This window comes from Poecilia reticulata, chromosome 6 (assembly GCF_904066995.2).
Source record: "Poecilia reticulata chromosome 6, P_reticulata-male-v2, whole genome shotgun sequence".
NCBI lineage: Eukaryota > Metazoa > Chordata > Actinopteri > Cyprinodontiformes > Poeciliidae > Poecilia > Poecilia reticulata.
Window position 1 is genome coordinate 6701683 of NC_088835.1, and position 21084 is coordinate 6722766.

A 21084-nucleotide genomic window follows, 5' to 3' on the forward strand; every position below is an offset into this window, starting at 1 on the left:
TTCGCCTTCACTGTACCGTACTATCATAATATGGACTTACAGCTGAAGGCAGGCCAGAAATTGTGTAGTACTGGTCCTGCAACGAGGAAAACTGAAAAAATAGTGTCCCAACCAAACACATGCCGAGCTGCTGAGTGGAAACAAGGCAATGTAGAATCAGACATTTGTGTTCTTGCCTGAATTCCCCTCAAAACGTCTCTGGGCGGGTTACTTGAGGAGTTCTGCTGGGTCTGTTGTGCTAGTTCCTAGGAATGTGTGATTGTAGTTCCCTTCCAGGTATTTTGATCCTACAAATTAGGTTTCTAGATAGTGCATATCGTCCAGCACTGTTTTATCAGTATGTCATGCACTGAAGTAATAAAATCAGTCCTTCCATATTACATTTAGTCCTGAAACAGAACTAGCCATTTCACTTCAGTGTGTGTAAAGTATACCCGAGTGTTTTGGTAGGAGCGGTGATGAGGCACGAGCAAATGAAAGCTGAGACACTTCCTGCCTTGTTCACTATTCTAATGATGAGAATAACCTGGTGCAGGTGGTTAAACGGTTTTTCATCGAGTGGTTGTTCTGCCCGCTTTTCCAGCGTGTACTGTTGGATCTGCTTGGTTTAGTTAAGTCCGACTCAGCATTCACATCAAGCTTAGGGTTATGTCATTTACGAGTTTATCTCTGTCAGTGTTCAGTGGCCCCAGTCCCGCAAGAAGGATCTGTACTTTAGTGCGACCTGTCATCGCCTGAGAGGTTAGCAGTGATGAGTTATGTTTTGGAGGCGGGTGGTGGGGGCGCGTGTTGGTGGGACCCATCACGCTCCAAGATTGGGCTCCACCTCCTAGTTCCTGTCCTCCAGAGGACACGGTTATTTCTGGGTATCAAGGTTAGGCCAGAGTGGCATGCGGGACCCAGACAAGGTATGTCCAGGCAGAAAGTTCAGAACACGAGAGGAGACTGAGTCGACTCTTCAGCTGCCAGAATCCTTAACTGGTCCTGTGAAGTAATCTCCATGTACTGTATGCGAGTGGAAAGGAATATTTTATTACCAAGTTCCTCTGCTTTTGCTGGTCTGCTGTGGCAGGAGTCTTCACCAGAGTGGATGGTAGGTGTTGGAAAAATGATTCTTATTTAACTTTACCACATTGACTTCAGCTCAGTCACAAGGGAACATGTAAGTAATTAAAGTTTCATTGATCTGAAAAGGATTGTACCGCAGGTAAGAGGTTCCCACGCTCAGTCTTAATGTCTCGGGAATCTTTCCTGATTGTTTACAGTTGCATACTCCTCGCAATGGATCTTTCAAAGGGCAACTCGAACTGAACCTTGCATCAAAATGTCTTGGACACGAGTGTGTGTGTGTGTGTGTGTGCGTGTGTGTGTGTGTGTAATATAATTTGGCAGCTAAGCATTTCAGTTTCTTTTTTTAGTTGTTCTATTGGATCAGTTCCCATCTGTGTGTGTGACTGTATGTATATGGGTCTTGCATGTCTTGTTCTTGAAATTAGGGCTTTGTAATCTTTTCCTATTTTCTTTCCTATTGGAGATAAGTGTAGCTTGCTAAATATTGTAGTATTTTGTTTCAAACCAGAATTCTGCTCATGTTATCAAACACTCGGATAATGAGCAGACATTTTTACAAAACATCAAACTAAAATGGGTTCAGATTGGGTTGGGACGTGTTCAATGGTTCCTAATAGTAAAATTATAAGTTAAAACACTTTTTTCTTTTGTGACGTAAATCAGATGAATAGAATAAAAAGTCCCATTTTTATGTGGAGACAATGGCACAGTGAAGACGGTCGTTCCAAAGACTGAATGTTTCTTTAAAGTTGTTGAAAAGAAAACTGGTTAGAAAGCCATCGGCAATGATTGATGATCTGCAAGGATTTCCAGCTATTACCTTTTGTCCTCGATTTCTTGTATTCCCAGAATGTGCTAAGCTAAGGACTCTGTTAGGAAGACAGGATTCCCGGCTCCTTGGAGAAGGATGTGTTATGGTCTGATGTAACCAAACCACTCTCTAAGGTTTGGGGAGCAATGCTAGAAGAACACCATAGCAACAGTGAAATAAAGCGGCAGTAGCATCTAGATATAAATCTTGATATAAATCTGAAAGGAAATTTGTGTGGTGTCCGGTGAAGAGACATGGGATGTTGAGGCTGTTTGAATAATGCAGGCAAAATGTGACATTTAATTGATGGACTTCCTGGTGACTCCATCTAGGAGGGAAACGTAGGTTAGGAATGTAAATTAACAAACATAACAGTCTTAAAAGTGCTGGCTTCTCAGATGCACAGTGGAGTTATGTGTTGCAATATAATATCCACACACAACTTAACCAGAGGACATGCTGACTTTGGCTGGAATCTTGTCGTTATGGCAACAACAAACAGCGGCATGAAGTCTTTAGAAACCGAATGTGTGGACTCAGACGGAGTAAAAGATGTTCTGTCATATTGAATAGTGATAGAATGTGGTTAAGATCAAGACTGAGAAACCTGATTTGAATTTACTTTTGTCTCAAAACTCGGTTTATAAATAATACATGATTAGCTCCTACACTAATAGCCGATGTTTTAAGAGACAGTGGATAATTAAAATAGTTTTTATTTTTACAACCCCTCTACTTGCTCTACTTGTGCTACTACATTTTAGCTTGTGTAAACCTTTTGATAAAATGGTTTTGATAAACCATTTGTCTGTAAACATAATGTAACTTTTTTTCTGTTGTACATCTAAAAAAAAAACAACAACTTAGTTTTCTTCAAAAGCATATCAAATCTGCATAATCTCACATCAACTCCTAACATTGCAAACGGTGTGAAAGACCTTTCAACAATGGGAAAGAAATCGGTTGGTAAAATGTCTAATTCTTCATGCTTCAGATGTCCCAGCTTCTGCACAGCTGATTCAAATGGCTGAATTGCCTCCTTTGCATTTCTATGAAGATCTGCAGAGGCGTCATAGTAACCCATTAATTTGAAAAAGAAGTGACGAACAAAGGGCAACATCTGTAACAGACAGAAGACGGTCCCTTGAAAACTGACATTTGACATCAACTATTGCCTCATTTCCACTGAGCATGAGCAGCATGGGTTGGTGTGGTACGCGACTTTGTCTGTTTCCATTGTGAAATTGGGAAGAAAAGATGGTTCTGGGTAGGACACACTCTATGCAAACCACCAACCAACATTGCCAGACACTCTTAGGCAAGTGAAAGAGAGGCTGTTCAAGAAAGACCTGATGATGGGGGACGGCAGTGGTGAAGAGGAAAAGCAAGCCATCAATTTACAGACACCTCAGTCCTCTACGAGGCCATCACAGGTTCAGGTCCCTGCCTGTTGACCTTTGCCGCATGTCTTCTCCCTTTCTCACAACCTACTTTCTGTCAATTCACTGTCAAATAAAGGTCATTAGAGACAGATGTAAAAAAAAAAAAATAGAAAGAATGGCCCAGGACAGAAAACTCTGGAGATCTACCATTAGTGGCCCAAGGATGAAGGGCAAAATTAATAAAAGATTGTAAAAGCAGCCATACAGTTGACACATCACGCATCATTCCTCGGCCTCCTTCTGTTGTAGGTCCATAGGACAGTGGTACGGTATGGATAGGTTACACAACACAGTTGATTCATTGGAGGGCAGAAAAAGCTAGATGATTGCCACAAGTACAAGACGTAATGGTGTGTCCCCTTTGTCATCGCACTAGCATGGCGCAGCATTTGGCGTTTAGGTTTAACCCCCGGCTGCCTAGTGAAAGTCCAACCATAACTTAGAGTACCCAACTTCACCATACCGCTCAGTGGAAGAGAGGTGTTTGTATGCCTTAAGTTCTTGAAGGTAATTTGTCTGTTAATTGGGTTTTATTGTAGTCAGAATTTTGATCAATTGGAGTAAACCTTTTCCAGATACCAGTAGTTTTCTGACTTTTTTTTTTTTGGAGAAACTGGGTTTCTTTTGTTCTGCTGATCTTACACCATTGGTATTCATTTCCCAAATAAAATGTGTATCAACACGGTGGTTTCTAAGCTATTTGCTTAACTGAATTGTGTTGACCTTGTTTCTTAACAGGTTTTTTTTCTTCTTTTTTGTCCTTTTGTCCTGCAGCACAAGATTATATGGTGAGCAAATGTTGACACATAGGACAAGGAGTTTCTAGGATGAAATACCCTTCCATCTACCTCAACAGCTCTCGCTTTACACGCAATATACCTCAGCCTGTGTCGTGTTGAGTCCACCAACATCAGCGACCTCAGAAGAGGCCGGCGGATCACTTTTTGCTTCGTCAGCAGATCTCCCCGGTAACAGCCAACCAGCTGCCGTCAACACTAGCGTCGTTAGTGGAACACCTTGGTGAGGGAGGGTCCTCCTGAAGGAGTCATGTTTCGCCCGGGTTTGTGATGTCCGAGCCCTGCAACGGACCCAGACCAGTTGAAGAACGGGGGCGGATTCGTCGAGACGTGCCCCGCTTTGTGATTGGCTGTGAAGAGGATGAGCAAGACATGGGCCAAATGGAGGCTGGCATGAAGAACGAGATGCTTCATCAGGACGACATGGAGGTGTATGAAAATGAATCGGTAAGTGAGAGAAGTGAATGACATCACGTTGCTGCCTGGTAACAACCAAAGGGGTTTTGAAAAAAAGCCAGTCATATCCTGGCAAAAGGAATCAATCAAGTTTGTTCTTATAGCACATTTCAGCAGCAAGCTGCTGTACGTAATAAAAACACATAATTACTAAGTTATAAAGAAAACCCCATACAGTCAACAACTGAACAATCATTACATTTTGATGAGTGCCATCACCAAAATCATACATATCAAATAAGAGAGCAATGAAGTCTTTAAAAATCAACAGAAGAAGAGTAACATTCAAACAGGGGAATAGATAAAGAAATGGAAACAAGATCTAAAATCTGGCTTGGGAACAGAGATGGATAATTGTAAGTAGACCTGTCGCGATAAACGATAAATCAATTAATCGGACGATAAATTAAACCTATCGAGCTCATTTTAATTGTCGTCTTTATCTCTCTTCCGGCCTTTTTTTTTTTTCTGTTGATGACAACTGAATGTAAAAAGGCTCAGCTCTGGTGCTCTCCACTGACCCTCCCTTCCTCATTTCCTTAGTCTGATGTCCAGCGCACACGACACGAGTTGTCGGCCGATTGTCGGCCCATTTTCAAAACCTGAGACCACACCTTAGCCGACAGAAATCCTAGGTTTAACGGTTCGATCGGGTTCGTCGTGCCGTGTGGTGTCCATCCACAAAGGCACAAAATAATGGCTACAAGTCCAGTTAACTAATTTTAAAATCAGGCATTAATCAATGCTTTACTAGAATCTACCTGTGATGCATGTGGCTAGAGTCAGCGTAAAGTCCTGACAGAATGAAAATCATTATAACCTATTTATGTCATGTTGACGAAGAACAGCTGAAAACGTACCGGGTTTATCAACTGCGGTAGCAATTTGACTCCAACTCCTCCCCTTATCATTTCTATATTCTTTGCACGAAACGTTAAATATTAATGTTATTTCCACATATCTCCAATGTCCGCTGGATTTTGGGTTGCACCGTGTCATCTGTGTGGGATTCCCCTTGTAATTTTCCCTCAGAAAGCACGGAGGAGAATCCGCGCTTTCTGATTGGCTACCTGTCACATTTAGCGTTAAGCTCTCAGTCGGGGAAAAACCCTGATTTAGATCCGATCGGCCACCACGATCTACCGTAACACACCACAAAATGTAGGATGATCTGTTAGATCGGCCAATGATCATAAGATTGTCATAAGGGGAAAATAGGGGCGTATTGGTGTAGTATGAACTACTGCATTAGGTAGTCGGATGTGCCCATCTTCTCCATTTAAATCTAGTGATTACTGAAGGGCAATATAGTATAAAGACTTCATAATCTGCACTCTTTTGGTTGAATGCAGTATTTATTTCCACTTTGGCTTTATGTTTAGTTTTTATTCAAGTACGTTTTTTGTTAGTGGAGACTGAGAATCCATTTTATTTTTGGTTGTTTTATTTAGTTTATCAGTTCCAGTGTTGCGTGTTCTTTTGAAAATAAGGTGTATCTATCAGGAAATCGCATGTATTATTAGTCATTTCCATTAGATCAGTGTCAAAAGGTCTTGAAACAATATTATAGTTTATCGCAATAATTTTTTAGACAATTGATCGTCCAGCAAAATTTGTTATCGTGACAGGCCTAATTGTAAGACAGAAGGGCTGTTTGTGGTAATTTTACACCGTTACTCTTAAACACCAAATTTTCCTTCTGCGTAATGACTTTCTGAACCAGAGTAGCTGAATCCCGTCAACAATAAACAATGCTAATAAGAGTTTGGATCAGCTATGGTTAGAATGGTGACATTTTCAGGCCTACTGAAAGAATAGCGGCTTAGTTAATGATCTGATAACCTAATCTCCATCTTCCATTAGCTGTGAGACAGAGGAGTTTGTTCATCTTAGAGAAAGTTGCAAAATAGATCATAATTTCCTTGATAGTTTGCATTCAGAAAAGATTACATCTTGTGACACACTCCACTTAGTGGTTTGCCGTAGCGGCTCCACACACTACCAGACTGTTCACCATAATCAACAGGCTGTTGTGTGCAATATGAAGCAGTGACAGCTGTCATGTTGTTGAGTCTTTCTTGTACCATCTGGCTCCTCTACGTTCCTCCACTGCATTTCCATTCGCCGCAGTTGCAGCAGCAACATTCAGAATTGGACACATTTATTAGCAACACTGTGAAATAAAAGGAGGGATTGTGCTACAGCCAGTATCAAGTCTGTTCATGCAATGAAGAAAAATTATAAATAAAATGAACACACACCACAAGTCTGCATTTGTGACGGCCTCTTCCTGACTACACTGAAAAAAGAACCATTTTGACTGCAAAGGGAGGCTACGTAGTAATGCAACATTTGGATTCAGTTCTGTCTATATATGTGTATATAAACCATGTTAAAGGTCTCATGTGTAACAGTAACTGCCATCTGGTGGCCATGTTGTATATAGCAACCGTTTAAAATTAACTTTCATCCGCCATTATCTTAAAAAAAATCTGAAATATCAAATTTGGCTAAAACTATCTGACCAAATGCCCTTTTCTGTTTCCTTTCATTATGAGGTCAATTAATAAATCTTTGCAAACTCTTAGATTAAGTAAAAGTAACAAAATCCTCAAAGTTTCTCACTTTTCTTTAATTAATTGCCTTCTAAAAGATGGTTGCATGCCTGGTTTTGACGGCCATTTTCTCATTTATAAAAAGCTACTTTTGTTCTAGATTAATGAACATAAGCTAGATTTTACAATTTCTCAAACAGCTTAACAGTAGATTTTTTAAATACATGTTTATTACTGTCATACATAGTATTTTAAACAAAGTTGTTATCCAGTTGAAATAAAGCCATGAATAAGCAACACTTCCTGTTTGCATCGCCTACCCTTGTCCTTTCCACCAGCCGTCAGAGCGACAGATCGTTGTGGGCATATGTGCCATGATGAAGAAGTCCAAGTCGAAGCCCATGACTCAGATCCTGGAGAGACTCTGTAAATTTGACTACATCGATGTCGTCATCTTCCCTGAGGAGGTGATCCTGGAGGAACCTGTGGAGAAATGGCCGCTCTGCGACTGCCTCATCTCCTTCCACTCCAAAGGTGAACTTTGCATTTCCATTACAGGCGGCTGAGTGAAAACGTTGGTGTTTAAATAACTATGTGCAGTTTTTTGTGCTTCCTCTGACTTTACTTTAAGCATCTCCCTAACACTAATCCAGCTTCCAGTTTCATCCTATTTTTACTTCCATACTTTTTATGGCGATCTCTGCGTTTTGATAAATGAGTTTATCTTAAGAGTTTCAAGTCTGCATAATTCCAACTCGTGTTGCAGTCAGTTTGTCACATGCAATGTTTTTCCGCTCTATTTTTAAAAACGTTAGCTGACGGAGATAAGGGAACACGATCGTCTGCAGATGCAGTTTTTCCAGGGAAGGGAGAAGGTGATGTTTACCCAAAACCTCTTCTGGACTCGTATGACCAGAACGACAGAAACACAGTGCAATTATCTCTATGAATCACTTGAAGCACTTTGAATTGCCTTGTTGCTGAAAATGTGCTATATAAATAAAATTACCTTACCTGAAAAGGCTGAAAAAAGGCTTTTTTCAGCCTTCTTCTGAAAAAAGGCTGATTTATGCAACAAAAGCAAAAAGAAAAAGAAATGCTGTTTTTTTTCCCAGTAAATCCTTGTTGTGTCAATCCAAGTTGATCTAAAATGTGACGTATTCTTTTGCTTTCCAGGTTTTCCTCTTGACAAAGCAGTGGAATATGCTAAGCTCAGGAATCCAATGCTCATCAATGATCTCAATATGCAGTATTTCATTCAAGACAGGTGAGAGAGGCTCAAAAACGAGAAAAAATTAACTTTCAATACATGTGTGACGGGACTTTGATTTCAGCAACAGCCGGAATATAGCAGTTTTTTTGTTTTTTTTTTCAAAAACAAAAGTGAAAAAACAAGACACACTTCATGAATTATACCACAAAAATCTCTCAAATCAGTAGTGTTAAAATTCTAATTATTTGCAAAACTTGTCTTAACCCTTTACTGAAAGCCTCTTTTTGAATGTTGTAATGTTTAAAGTTTTAATGTCAGTAAAGCTTAACAAGAAGTTATTTCATCTGACAGTTAAATTTGGAGATTACATTTTTTTTCTAATTTGCGGTGTTTGATTAAATAAAAAGCAAAAAATAAATTTTCATGTTTTTTTTCTTGTCCGGATCTGGCTTGTAGTTAGGAAATCTTTTCCCAGTCTTGGTAATGAGCTGTTCTTGAGAAAATGGCATAATTGCTGTTTTTACAGGCTTTCCTTTTATTCTCTTTAACTTCTTCCAAGAGCAGGAAGTTAAAGAGAATAAAGGATCACTATGAATGTTGCACAAATTCACTCTATTGTGGTTGTCTGTGATAATATTACCGATGTTAGGAGGGAAGTGTATCGGATCCTTCAGGAAGAGGGCATCGACCTGCCTCGCTACGGCGTGTTAAACAGAGACCCTGACGATCCTGAAGGTGAGAACAGCGTCGTCTTTTAAAAAAATAATAAGCAGTTATTATTGCTTATTAATATTGCTTATTTCTGGAGTTTCAGAAAGAACAGGAGTTTCTTAAAGAGACAGAGGCCCAGTTTTAAGGCGCTAAATTACAAAGTAAAATTTCTTTTAAGTCATATTTGACAGCATTTTTATAACAACTGAAGGTAAATAGTTTCTTGATCATTCTGTAAAATGGCACTATACATAATATTGCCCCCTTTAATTAAAGTTTATATTTTTAGATTTGCTTGGTTACTAAGGGTTCATCATGTAATAGTCAGTTTGTAACTAAATATCGAAAAATCTGTTGTTTCTAACAAATCCACATTTTCTCATGTTATTATTTGCCATTTTGACGGCAAATACCAGTGATCATGCGTTCACTGGTAAAGGCTTTCTGTTGAACTGTCTTTTAACACGGCCGCTCGCTTTGTGCAGAGTGCAACCTGGTGGAGGGGGAGGACCATGTGGAGGTGAACGGGGAGGTGTTCCCTAAGCCCTTTGTGGAGAAACCTGTGTGTGCAGAGGACCACAACGTCTACATCTACTACCCAACGTCTGCAGGCGGAGGCAGCCAGAGGCTCTTCAGAAAGGTAGCTGCTGTCAGCCTTCTCCATTGATCTAATTCTCTGTTTTTGAAGTTTTAATTTTTGGAAAATGTGGATTTTTTTTTTTTTGTCTCTCACTAATGCACTTCTGGGGGTTTCAGAACGATGTTAACCCACAAGAATTACCATCTTGTCTTACAGCTGCTATTTATTTCAACTTTGATTTCTGGTCAACTGACAGAAAAAAATTGTTGAAATAAAAGCCAGTATAAAAAAATATTTCTGTCATTTGTAAAGGTTTGTTTTAGGGAAAAAAATTGGGAGGAAAAATAATTCAATTAAAATCGGAAATCAAATTTGGTATAAAAAAATTTAGATTTTATTTTTAAACCAGCAATTATGAGTATTAATATGCATCCCACCAGACTTCTCTGTAGAAGATGGAATCGATGCTCCACAGAAGGCTATTGATGTTAGTTGTGCTTTCTTTTATTTAGCTTCCTTGGTTGATGGATCTTGTGCTCTGTTCTGTTACACCTATGTGTTAGTGACCCAAGAGGTTTTCTATTTTTGTATGACCTGTGTTTATCGCTATATTTTTATTTTAGATCGGAAGTCGCAGCAGTGTCTACTCCCCAGAGAGCAACGTGCGAAAAACTGGATCGTACATCTACGAGGAGTTCATGCCAACTGATGGCACCGATGTGAAGGTACTGTGTGGACGCCAGCCTGCCTTTTGATTTTAATGAGAAGGGCCGAGTGGTTTTGTATGGAGCTATATTAGGTCCATAAATCTTACTCAAGAAAATATTTTGAATCTGAAAAAAATTAAACTGGAAAAAAACTTTTTTTTTTTGCAAGTGCAAAGTAATTTGTCAACTGAAAAATTTATCAAATAAAAATTTTTGAATTTGAAAACAATTTTAATTTTACTGGAAAAAAGTTTGAAAATAAAAAATTCAAAACAGAACTAACTTTTTTTTCCAAATTCCAAATTTATTTTAAAATTTCAGATTTTTTTTTTTCCAGTTTCAAACTTAAGGCCCTGCTAGGTGTGGGGGCGGGGCTTCAGATGACGTCATGACTGAAAGCAGCTGGACAAAACATTCCCCTGTTGCTTTCGGAACAGTGGGAAATTAGAAATATCTTTACACCATCACCAGTATTCTGTGCTATAATAATATAAAATGCTTCATAACATAAGTGAAGCAGGTCAAAAAAATGTTGGTGCTTATTTAGCTCCATACTCAATTATATGTTTTATAATTGTGGGGTGGGGAGGTTTTAGATATTTTAAGTGATTTTCTTCCTGCATGCTTCATCCGATGGTGTCAGGTTTACACGGTGGGCCCAGATTACGCCCACGCCGAGGCCAGGAAGTCTCCGGCCCTGGACGGTAAGGTGGAGCGAGACAGTGAGGGCAAGGAGATCCGCTACCCAGTCATGCTGACCGCCATGGAGAAACTGGTGGCCCGCAAGGTCTGCCTCGCCTTCAAGGTACCTGGAAATTATTCAGCACTTATTTATTTTTTGAGAATTGAACTCAGAACTTCCTGTAAACTTATTTCTGAACAGCAACAAATCTGAGTTTGTAAGTGAAACTCTGTAAAGTGGAAACTATTGAACTGATTTGTTAAACTTTGTTGAGCACTTTGAAGCAAATTTGCTTTGTAAAAAATGTATGCCAATAAGAATATGCTTTAATTTTTACAAAGAGATTTCAAACACATCTCACATTTACACAGAAGTCGCACCAGATGTTCTGTTTACTCCAGATCCTTTGGATTCTCTTGTTTCTTTTCCTCCTTATTTTTGGTCCAAACTCCAAGTGCTGCTGTTTATTAAGTTGTTGTTTTTTTACTGTGCCTTTTTGTTTAACATGTCAGTCAGTTATAATATAAACATGTTTAAGAAATAAAAAGTTAATGCATAGATGTGTTTTGTTTTGTTTTTCATAGCAAACCGTGTGTGGCTTCGATCTGCTGCGAGCCAACGGCCATTCCTACGTCTGCGACGTGAACGGCTTCAGCTTTGTGAAAAACTCCATGAAGTACTACGACGACTGTGCCAAAGTCCTGGGGTAGGTGGCGCTGCGCTCAATAGTGACTCTTGGTAAGATGAGACACAATAAAATAATCCCATATTAGCCTCACCTCACAAGTGGGATATTTGAGTTAATATGACAGAAAGTGAACAGAACAAAGGAGTAACAGAAACAAAAAACAGAATAATAAAAAACAATCAAGTGTGGAAAAAATCACCCGGTGACGTTCGGTGAAGTTCATCGCTGGTGATTCACCGACTTAATCATGATCAGATTTACAAATGTAGACCCCCTGCATGATGTTGTTTATGGAAATTTCGCGCATGTCCATAACGCTGGAGCTGGTCCATGATCACGGGTGAGGCTCTGCCTCAGTCTGCAAACACCACATAAGCTAAACTAGAAAAGTAAATATGAAAATATAAATACAGATGCAAAATATGTATATATAAATATATACACACAAAGATAAATTTAGAAAACGCATGCACATACCCACATTAATATACACACACAGACATGCGTTTGTAATTGTAATTGCACACTAAATAGTGTAAATAATAGATTTTAGAATTCTTTACTCTTGTTTTTTTATTTGTTTATTGTTATTACAGTTGCATTTAGGCCTGTCACAGTAAGAAATTAAGTAATTAACTTTTGGAGCTTCATTACATAACTTCAACAGTCTGATAGAAACTACATTAAATGTTCTCAGGGAATCTAATCTATTTGCCCCATTAAAAAAAAAAAAAATCTTCTTTCTATTTTTATGATTGTTGTAATTTTGAAGCACTCTGGTCACAGCTGTTGTGCTTTGAATGAGCTACATGAATAAATCAGACGCTGACCTCTTCACCAGGAACATGGTGATGAGAGAGTTGGCCCCCCAGCTGCACATCCCCTGGTCCATCCCCATGGAGGCTGAAGACATCCCCATCGTCCCGACAACCTCAGGAACCATGTACGTATGACGCACAAAACATCACAGGACACGCGGAAGGCATCCCTGCCTTTGACAGTCATTTATATCATTTAATCTGTTCAAAACATAATAAATCTCTCTTTTAAGCTGTCAACATTGAATTGCATAGGCATTTTATTTTAATTTATTGCGGGGTATCAGACTAAAGCGGGTGAATACAAATGGCTGCCACGACGTCCAGTTTTTAGTTCTTTTTAGACCGTTATGTTCTTTGTGTTGAACTGTTGCATAAAATCTGTCTAAATTAGTTGCAAAATGACAAAATATGAAAAACTTCAAGACGTGTGAATACTTCATGAAAATATCGCAGTTTGCTTATGGGTTTGTAGAGCTAGATGTATTTTATACAGAAAGTATAAAATCCCATACTTTATATATATATATGTATATATACATATATTTTGTTTAATATATGTATATATATTAAACAAAATGATTTTTACATTAATTCTTGTCCTCCTCCATCTTAATATTTCTTTTCAAAGGATGGAGCTGCGCTGTGTCATCGCCATCATTCGTCATGGAGATCGGACCCCAAAGCAGAAGATGAAAATGGAGGTCCGTCATCCTCTGTAAGTTGCTTCCTTTCCACCTTAAGGTCTCTGCGTTTTCTCCTACCTAATAGTTGGCCTCTACAATTAATTTGTTGATAAATGTCTTTGTGAGACTTTGCTCTGTTATTACGGTAGTCACACAAAATACTGCATGAGTTTACACAGTGATATAGCCTCAAGGACGAAGCTGACATCAAGTAGCTTATCAGCTTGATAAGCAACTTGGACATCGTCCGTTTTCTCAAGTTTCTGTGGAATCTTTCAATTCCTGCCTCTAACTTGCATTTTATGTGTTTTATTAATTTGAAATCTGTCCAGAATGCAGCTTCATGCAGAGCATGTTCCTGTGTTCATAAATACAATATATTTATTTGTGTTTTGCCTAAACAGCTTCTTTGAGTTGTTTAAGAAGTATGGAGGATACAAGACGGGCAAGCTAAAGTTAAAAAAGCCCAAACAGTTGCAGGTGAGTAGTTCTCTCTTTTTTTTATTGACACGTTGAATATCAATAAATTTTCAGTGTACTTTCCCTTTTCTCATATGCTGCTACATTTCCAGTCAAAACTTTACATACACTCATCAAAAAATTATTGAAATCTTTTAATGATTTCTTTTCATATTTTCCCGGATGGATGAATTAAACGTAAACCATAATTTATTTTGTAAATCTCTTAGTGAAAATTCTCCCTGGAATTGGCCGTCCAAACGTGTCTATAATAAATCTGAGTTGGTTTGACTCTTTTCATGGCAAAAGTAGGAGAGTTCATTTAAACTGTCTCCATTAATGACCCAGTTTTTAGTGCAGACTATTGAAAAATTAAGAAACTTCAACTAGGACATCTGAATTTGATCAGTTTCAGTGAAATTGATAGCTTGTGATTGGTAGCAAATTTTTTTCAGTCTCAATTTTTACATTTTTTTAAAGTTGCATTAATTTAAAGTTCCTTTGAGAGTTTCTGCAGGCATTTTGAGCCTGTGAAAATCCAACGTAAATGCAGAGATTTGCATGTCGTTGTTGTTTTTAAAAACTATGGAAGTCACATGTTGTGTAATCATTCCCCTCTGGAGAAAGAACGATTGAAATAAATGAACGAAACCCCAAATGGTATTTTAGTTGGGTAAGATTTTGTTTTTGTGCTTTTGTGTGTTTTCAATAAACATCAGTGACATGTTCAGTTATATTCAGTGATAGTTACTGCTTTCCAGAGTGTAAACTGAGGAATTTAAGATTTTACTAAAGTAACAAATTTACACATTTTTCTTGTTTCAACAGGAAAAATGTTTCTTCACTAACGGTACATGCAAAAAATTGAATAGGGGTGGCCAGACCAGGCTAGTAAAAGTTGGGGGTGGCACTAATTTAAAAATACGTTATATTATTATTATTTATTTATTTATCGAGTTTAATTCCCTTTTGAATAGGATTTGCATTTTTCAAAGAGGGGCCATGGCCCCCCGGGACCCCCCTCTTGTTGGCCCCACTTATGTTGCTGAGTCGTCTCATGAGCTCATGCTTTCTAATCGTAATCGGGTCCAGCGCAGAGGGAATGTTTTGCTCATGGGCAGGGAAATCGGACACTCCGTTGTCAGTCGCGGATAATAGCTGCTGTGATTCCAGGAAGTGCTGGATATCGCCCGCCTGCTGCTGGTCGAACTCGGTCAGCACAACGACTGCGAGATCGAGGAGAAGAAATCCAAACTGGAGCAACTCAAGACAGTGTTGGAAATGTGAGTGTGACATTTTCACCTGCGACACGAGCTCGCAGCTAAACACACACGCACACACACACGGACCGTCCATCATCGCTCTGCGGTTTTCCCGGGGACAGCTTTCATTAGCGGGCTCCTCGACCTCCGCGGATCGCCTTTCAACACCTCAGCAGGGCCCATTCATCTTTTTCATGCTCGCTACCAAACACTTGTGTACCATGAAATCACCATCCTCTCATCTTGACTTTAACTTTCTGTTTTTCTTCTTCTCCTCCCCCTTCCTTTATCTCTCCGGTCTTCCCATCCGTCCTTCTTTCTCCACAAGGGAATCCAGCTTGAATGTGAATCAGTACGCACCCTCTCCCTTCTTCACTTTGAAGGATGCGGTTTTAGTCAACATGGTGTACAAACTGTTAGGAGCATTTCGAAAGTTTCCTCACCAGAACAAAAGCTGGAATTTTTCAGATTCCACCCATAAAAATAAATTTTTAAGTTTATACAGTTGTGAATATACGTATATTTTATCGTACAGTTTTACAATAAAATATACCAAGCATTCCTAATGTTTTGTACACTTTTTCTCTAAACTTCATTTATTTTAGGCTTTAATAATTGACTCATACACAGTCAAATGATGATTTCACTGTGTTCCTGCGTGTGTAGATAAGTGTGTTTTACCCCTTAATGTGCATGCTGTCCTCACCACATATCAGCTGGACTCTAAGTCCCCTAATGTCTCCTCACTCCTGCCTTCGTTCTGGTGTTGGTGCTCCATTGCTGGTCTTCTTGTGGGCTCACCATCTGATATTAAATTTGGAGTTGAATGCTCAACTGCAGGGCGGTAGCATAATGAGAATAAGTTCATAATAACTTCTAAGATATGTAAAAACCAGGAGTGAATCGGTTAATCAAATTGATTGTGATTGTGATTAATTGTGATTAATCGATTAAAATAATCAACTAATTTGGTAATTGATCGTTAACTGGAGTATAGGTCATCTGCTGAAAGAACACACTCAGAGCAGTAATTAAGCCAAAACTGTACAAAAAATTTACACATTTTGCATTTAAGACAAAAAATAATCACCTAATCTGCCCTACACTGTGTGAAGATGAGCAGAAAGGGCTGAGCCTGTCGCATGCTCACGTTCAAAAAAAATTTTCTTCAAATAAATAGCATTCCTTTAATGAAAGCTGTTTATGCATTTTATAAAATAAAATGTTTTTCTTATTTAAAAATGAAATGGCGTTATTTGCATCTTTCAATGTATATCTAATATCGTCTCAGCCAGAAAAAAAAACGAGCATCTGATGATATCGGCCTGCATCGAAAGTCTTCGATATAAACACTCCGCCCAGTGTTTAGTCGGCCCCATAATCTCTTGGTCAAGCCTTTTCTAACAGTCCACAGTCCAGAATAAGTAATAAAAGTATGTTTGATTTGTGCCGATATTGCATCGGTAAATATCAGAATTATTCAATACTTAACAATGCGATATCTGTATCGTATTGGAAATAGTTGCGTTTGGGACACCCGATTAAAAAACATCCGCATTTTGCCACCAAGACGTATCTGTTCTTTCTCTCTGTTTTGTGCTCCTCAGGCAAAAGCACAAATCAAATTAGATTTCTTTTAAACAGAGGCCCCTTACTTACATTGTAGTGCACATCTAAGTCGGCTTATCTATATCATCCTTGTAATTTACACCATGTTTTTTTCCTGCCTCAGCTTCCAGAATGAAATTGCTTTCTGAGACCTCTGCCCACCTGCCTGACCTGTCGGCAAATACCAAGCAGTCACTAGTCAGCAGAATGAGCCAGACCCTTAATAAGAGCTCAACTTGATGTTTCTCACCAAGGCCTTGTCTGGAGTTCAGCTGGTACTACTTGGCTACAAATGTTTAACTCTGAAGGACCCAATGAGTAACCGAGTTCCCATCAAACCAGCTGCTAATACCGGCATTAGCCTCGTGTTTTACCCGTGTGTCAGGCCTGAAGGCTTTTTATCGTTTTCAGCTTGTGTTGTAAGAAACCTGGAATGGAGCCTAGATGTGTGTTTTAGTGTTGCATATTTAAACAAAGCTCGTAAAACCGAGAGGCGCATTCCAACCTTTCTCCAACGTTTTTTTCTTTATTGTCTGTTTTTAATGTTTGTTTCAGGTACGGACATTTCTCTGGAATCAACAGGAAGGTCCAGCTGACCTACCTTCGAAACGGCCAGCCTAAAGCCTCCAGCGAAGAAGAAGGTAGAAATAAACAAACACTTTTAGTTTGTCATTGGGTTTCTGAAAGCATTCAGACGCCTTTAAAGTTCTCACTCCTTTTAAAGCATTGCAGCCATTTCCTTAAATTAAAAAAGTCAGTATTATTTCTCATGAATGTACACTCAGCATCCCATCTTGACAGAAAAAAAACAGAAATGTTTTTCTGCTGCAAATGTATTTAAAAAAAAAGAAAAGAAAGAAATATCACAAGGTCATATGTATATGTTTTGTACAGAAGATTACCAGGTAAAAAGGAAAAGAAAATCTGACATTTTTTCCCCTAGAATTTAGACTTTAATCTAAAAAAAATTCTGAGAGTAAAGTCAGAAGTCTCGTTTTCTTTTAGTGGCCCTGAAGTAGTTTTGTCCATGACAAACGTAATAAAAAATTAAAGTTACTAATCAAACAAATTTTGTAAATATGTCAAAATCATATTTAATATAGATGATTTGGTCACTGTTTTTTTTTATTTTGCTTTTCTGTTGTGTATATCATTATGCTCAAACCCAGGCTGCTACGTAAGCATGTGTTTGATGACATCACACAAGGTATCAGATTTTTTTTGTGTTCGTCAATTTGTTTTTTTCTTGTTTTTTTCCCCTCCATATTTGGAACTTCTTTATCCAAATGTGTTTATTTCTTTTCCGCACGGCTGCAGCTAATTCTTTGAGCAAAATGTGCTCAGAAAATAATCAACGGATTTCAGGAAAGCATTAGCAGGTATAAAGCACGTGTGTTTGTGAAGACGACCAGAGCAGACAGAAAGAAGCAGATTCTATTATTCCAGAAGGTCATAGAGCAACGATCTTCAGTCAGAGGCCTTTTCAGATTCGTTGCGAGACTCTACTGCTGCCGTATATCTTGCTTTAAGCTTGACGTTTAGGTCAGCATCCATCATGGCTGGAGAGCCAGTGTAGTCAAACTGGAGGCTGTGATTAAAAACCAGCACCTGCAGACAGTGTATCTATCATCTTCATCGCTGTGCAGATGAAGTTGTAACCTGATCAATATGAGAGCTATTGTGTAGTCATAATTTCTCAGCAGTCTCATGTGGGAGACATCTTGATACTCCAGAGTCGGCATAACGACATTATCTGTCCTTCTCTCTGCGTCTCTCCCAGCTTGTTGAAATGTGACGTACTCAGGAACGTTGAGTTTGACACAACTTTAACTACAAGATACAACAGAAATGCTTTGCGAAACAACAATCAGTACTGAAGGTGAAGGATTTTTTTTTTCTGTTTTTCTGCTCCTTCCAGACTGTAAGAAGGACGGCCCATCCCTGCTGCTGGTACTGAAGTGGGGCGGGGAGCTGACGCCCGCTGGTCGGGTTCAGGCCGAGGAGCTGGGCAGGGCCTTCCGCTGCATGTACCCTGGAGGTCAAGGTAGCAAACACACACACACTTCACACACTGTGCGCTCAGAAAGGGTCAAAGGTTGCCATAAAATGCTTCGCTAACTTGTGTCCACTGATCATGTTTCTCAAAATAACACAAGTAGGTATTAAGCTACTAAGTTATTTTATTTATTTATGTCAATTCACTGACAGATTGTTTTTGTGTGGAACTAAGTGCACAATGCAATGTTCCGCAAGGACACTTTGAAACGTGACACCAAAACAAAGCAGATTAGCTCGTGCTGCTGCATGAGCTGTTACTCATTGTTAGGGTTGGGCGTTTTATTGCATCGTATCGTTCATCATTCATTTATTGTGATAAATTTCTTATGTTAAGAAATTTTTATTTATTTTTGTTACAATAAATGCAATTAATGTCTAAAACCTCCCAAAACAATCCGCAGTCAGGATTGTTATTTAATATACTTTTTGTTCCAATGCAAATATCAATAAATGTTAAATATGGATGCAGTTTAGTGATACGAATCACACTTCTTTATGTGACTGGTGGCCTGAATTGCTGTGTCATGCTGTCACAGTCATGCAGTTACCTAAAAATAAGGAGGAGTATTTAGTCTTTATTGTCACTTTTATTGTTATTATAATAATACCACAAAATATCATGAGAAAATTTAGGTCCAAATCATCCGGCCGTACGTTGACTCACTTAAAGAAATACTTCTGGATCTTTCTTGATGCGTACATCGACACTCGTAGCATATTTATATGAATTAAAATACTTTGTATTAGAGGACTTGTTTTCCTAGACAATGTTATGATTCTCTTTGTGAATATTGTCATAATTTAGTTCAAAGATTATGTTTGCACCTGAGATTTTGATCTCCGTGGGGTTTTAGCCTGGTTAAATAAAGGAAAATAGGAGAGAAAAAAATTAAGTAGAAAATTGACTGTAAGGTATTTATGCCCTCAATGCGCCCTCTGGTGGACTCATCAGGAACAAAACAAATACCTTTGTTTTTATAGCAATCACATCTTTATGAAATTAATTAAAGACATTATCACGTTGTACAAGACTATAATCCACGTGTTTATTGGAAACACAAACGTATCACGCCATCTTTCCTCATGCTTGATTTGGTTGAATTTTACACATTTTTCAGAAAGTGTCTACCAAATTGCGATTAAACCGTTTCTCTTTTTGTTGTTCTCTTGAAGTCATCTACTAGTTATATGATTACAGTGACAAAAAGTAAAAACAGAAATAAAAATACCCTTCTTGATGGACATATCAAGAAGGGTATTTTTTAATATATTTTAGCGCGTAAATACTTGCGGTTCGTGCTTCCAGGACAGGTCGTGGAGTTGCATATTTAATTTCCCTCTGGGGTCAATAAAGTATTTTTGAATTGAATTGAATCTGCAAGGCCCTTATACTTTGCCTTATTCTTACATTCAAGTTTATTTGCCTAAGTTTATTATTATTATTTTTTTTATTTCTCCATAAGTGTTTTAGCAACCATAGAAACGCATTGCATTTAACAGTAATAAATCTCTCACTCGTAAAGCTTTCGCAAGTATAACCATAGAAATCGATATTAATGTTCCCCCGACCTGTTTTTGTGGATAAACATGCTTGTGAGGAACTGGTTGTTCAAACTGGTTGTGGGCGTGTAGCAGCACCTGTGTGTCGCAGTAAGGAAAAGAAATGTTGGGTTTTGAAGGGTTTTCCATTGCATGGAGGTTTTTTCTCTTTAATCCATCTTAGGAGCCTTTAACTGACCTCCCCTTCCTAATGCTTTATTATCAGTGCATGTAGAACTACCAGTTTTGCTCAAGCAACCTGAAACTGAACTAAAAGTTGATGCACAGGCTGCCTGTGTAGCTTCCTGTTTTTTTCTTCTGTAAAGGTCACACACTTCATCCCAGCCACTGTTGTCATTCCTCTTTCATTCACCACAACTTTTTGTCAATTAACTCTACTCTTCTCTTCTTACCTGTTGTTGCTATGTGTACACTACTAGCCCGTAATCGCCGGTCCCCTGGCTGTGAGTCCCCTGTTGACTTTGGTAAGACGAGGGGTTTCCTGGCTGTCACCGCTCCGCCACTCACTCCTGTTAAAGCTGCAGCATGTAACTTAAATATTTTTTAAATTAAAGGTTTTTTACATGTTTGTTAAAACTGTCACCATGTCGTAGCAGTGTGATATGAGACGGATGATCTGTGAAAAGATCAAGCTTCTTCACTTCCTACTTGAGCTACTATTGTCATCTAGAGAAATCCACCACTCCTGGTAAAAAACAACCAATCAGAGCCAGGGGGAGGGTCTTAGCGCTGTCAATCAGCCTGCACTGCTAGTGGCAGAGAAACAACTCAACTTTAAACCATCAGTGGCTATGCTAACTAGCATTAGCATTCACCGTATGCTCTGCTGAAACGAAGAAATTGTAGCTAGCAGAGAGAAATGGGACAGTTGTGAGCAGCATGCGCACAGAGGATGATTGACAGCACTAAGACCCTCCTCC

At 38.8% G+C, this 21084-nt stretch overlaps 1 protein-coding gene across 21 annotated transcripts in view; it reads left to right on the forward strand.

Moving 5' to 3' along the window:
• ppip5k1b (diphosphoinositol pentakisphosphate kinase 1b) overlaps window positions 1-21084 on the forward strand; it is a 57642-nt gene that overhangs the window by 4687 nt on the left and 31871 nt on the right. For 12 of the 21 annotated variants that reach the window (XM_081607758.1, XM_008410720.3, XM_081607760.1 and 9 more), the window contains 16 exons: window positions 4099-4568; window positions 7471-7666; window positions 8309-8399; window positions 8995-9080; window positions 9542-9696; window positions 10260-10361; window positions 10987-11148; window positions 11610-11731; window positions 12555-12656; window positions 13163-13249; window positions 13622-13697; window positions 14850-14959; window positions 15267-15290; window positions 17102-17187; window positions 18465-18590; window positions 20584-20628. In XM_081607758.1, coding sequence (XP_081463884.1) covers window positions 4392-4568; window positions 7471-7666; window positions 8309-8399; window positions 8995-9080; window positions 9542-9696; window positions 10260-10361; window positions 10987-11148; window positions 11610-11731; window positions 12555-12656; window positions 13163-13249; window positions 13622-13697; window positions 14850-14959; window positions 15267-15290; window positions 17102-17187; window positions 18465-18590; window positions 20584-20628 — 1747 coding nt within the window. In that variant the 5' untranslated portion in view covers window positions 4099-4391. Of the gene's footprint in view, window positions 1-916; window positions 1094-4098; window positions 4569-7470; window positions 7667-8308; window positions 8400-8994; window positions 9081-9541; window positions 9697-10259; window positions 10362-10986; window positions 11149-11609; window positions 11732-12554; window positions 12657-13162; window positions 13250-13621; window positions 13698-14849; window positions 14960-15266; window positions 15291-17101; window positions 17188-18464; window positions 18591-20583; window positions 20629-21084 lie in introns of those variants that run through there. The other 9 variants (XM_008410723.3, XM_081607769.1, XM_008410737.3 and 6 more) reach the window with 5 other exon arrangements.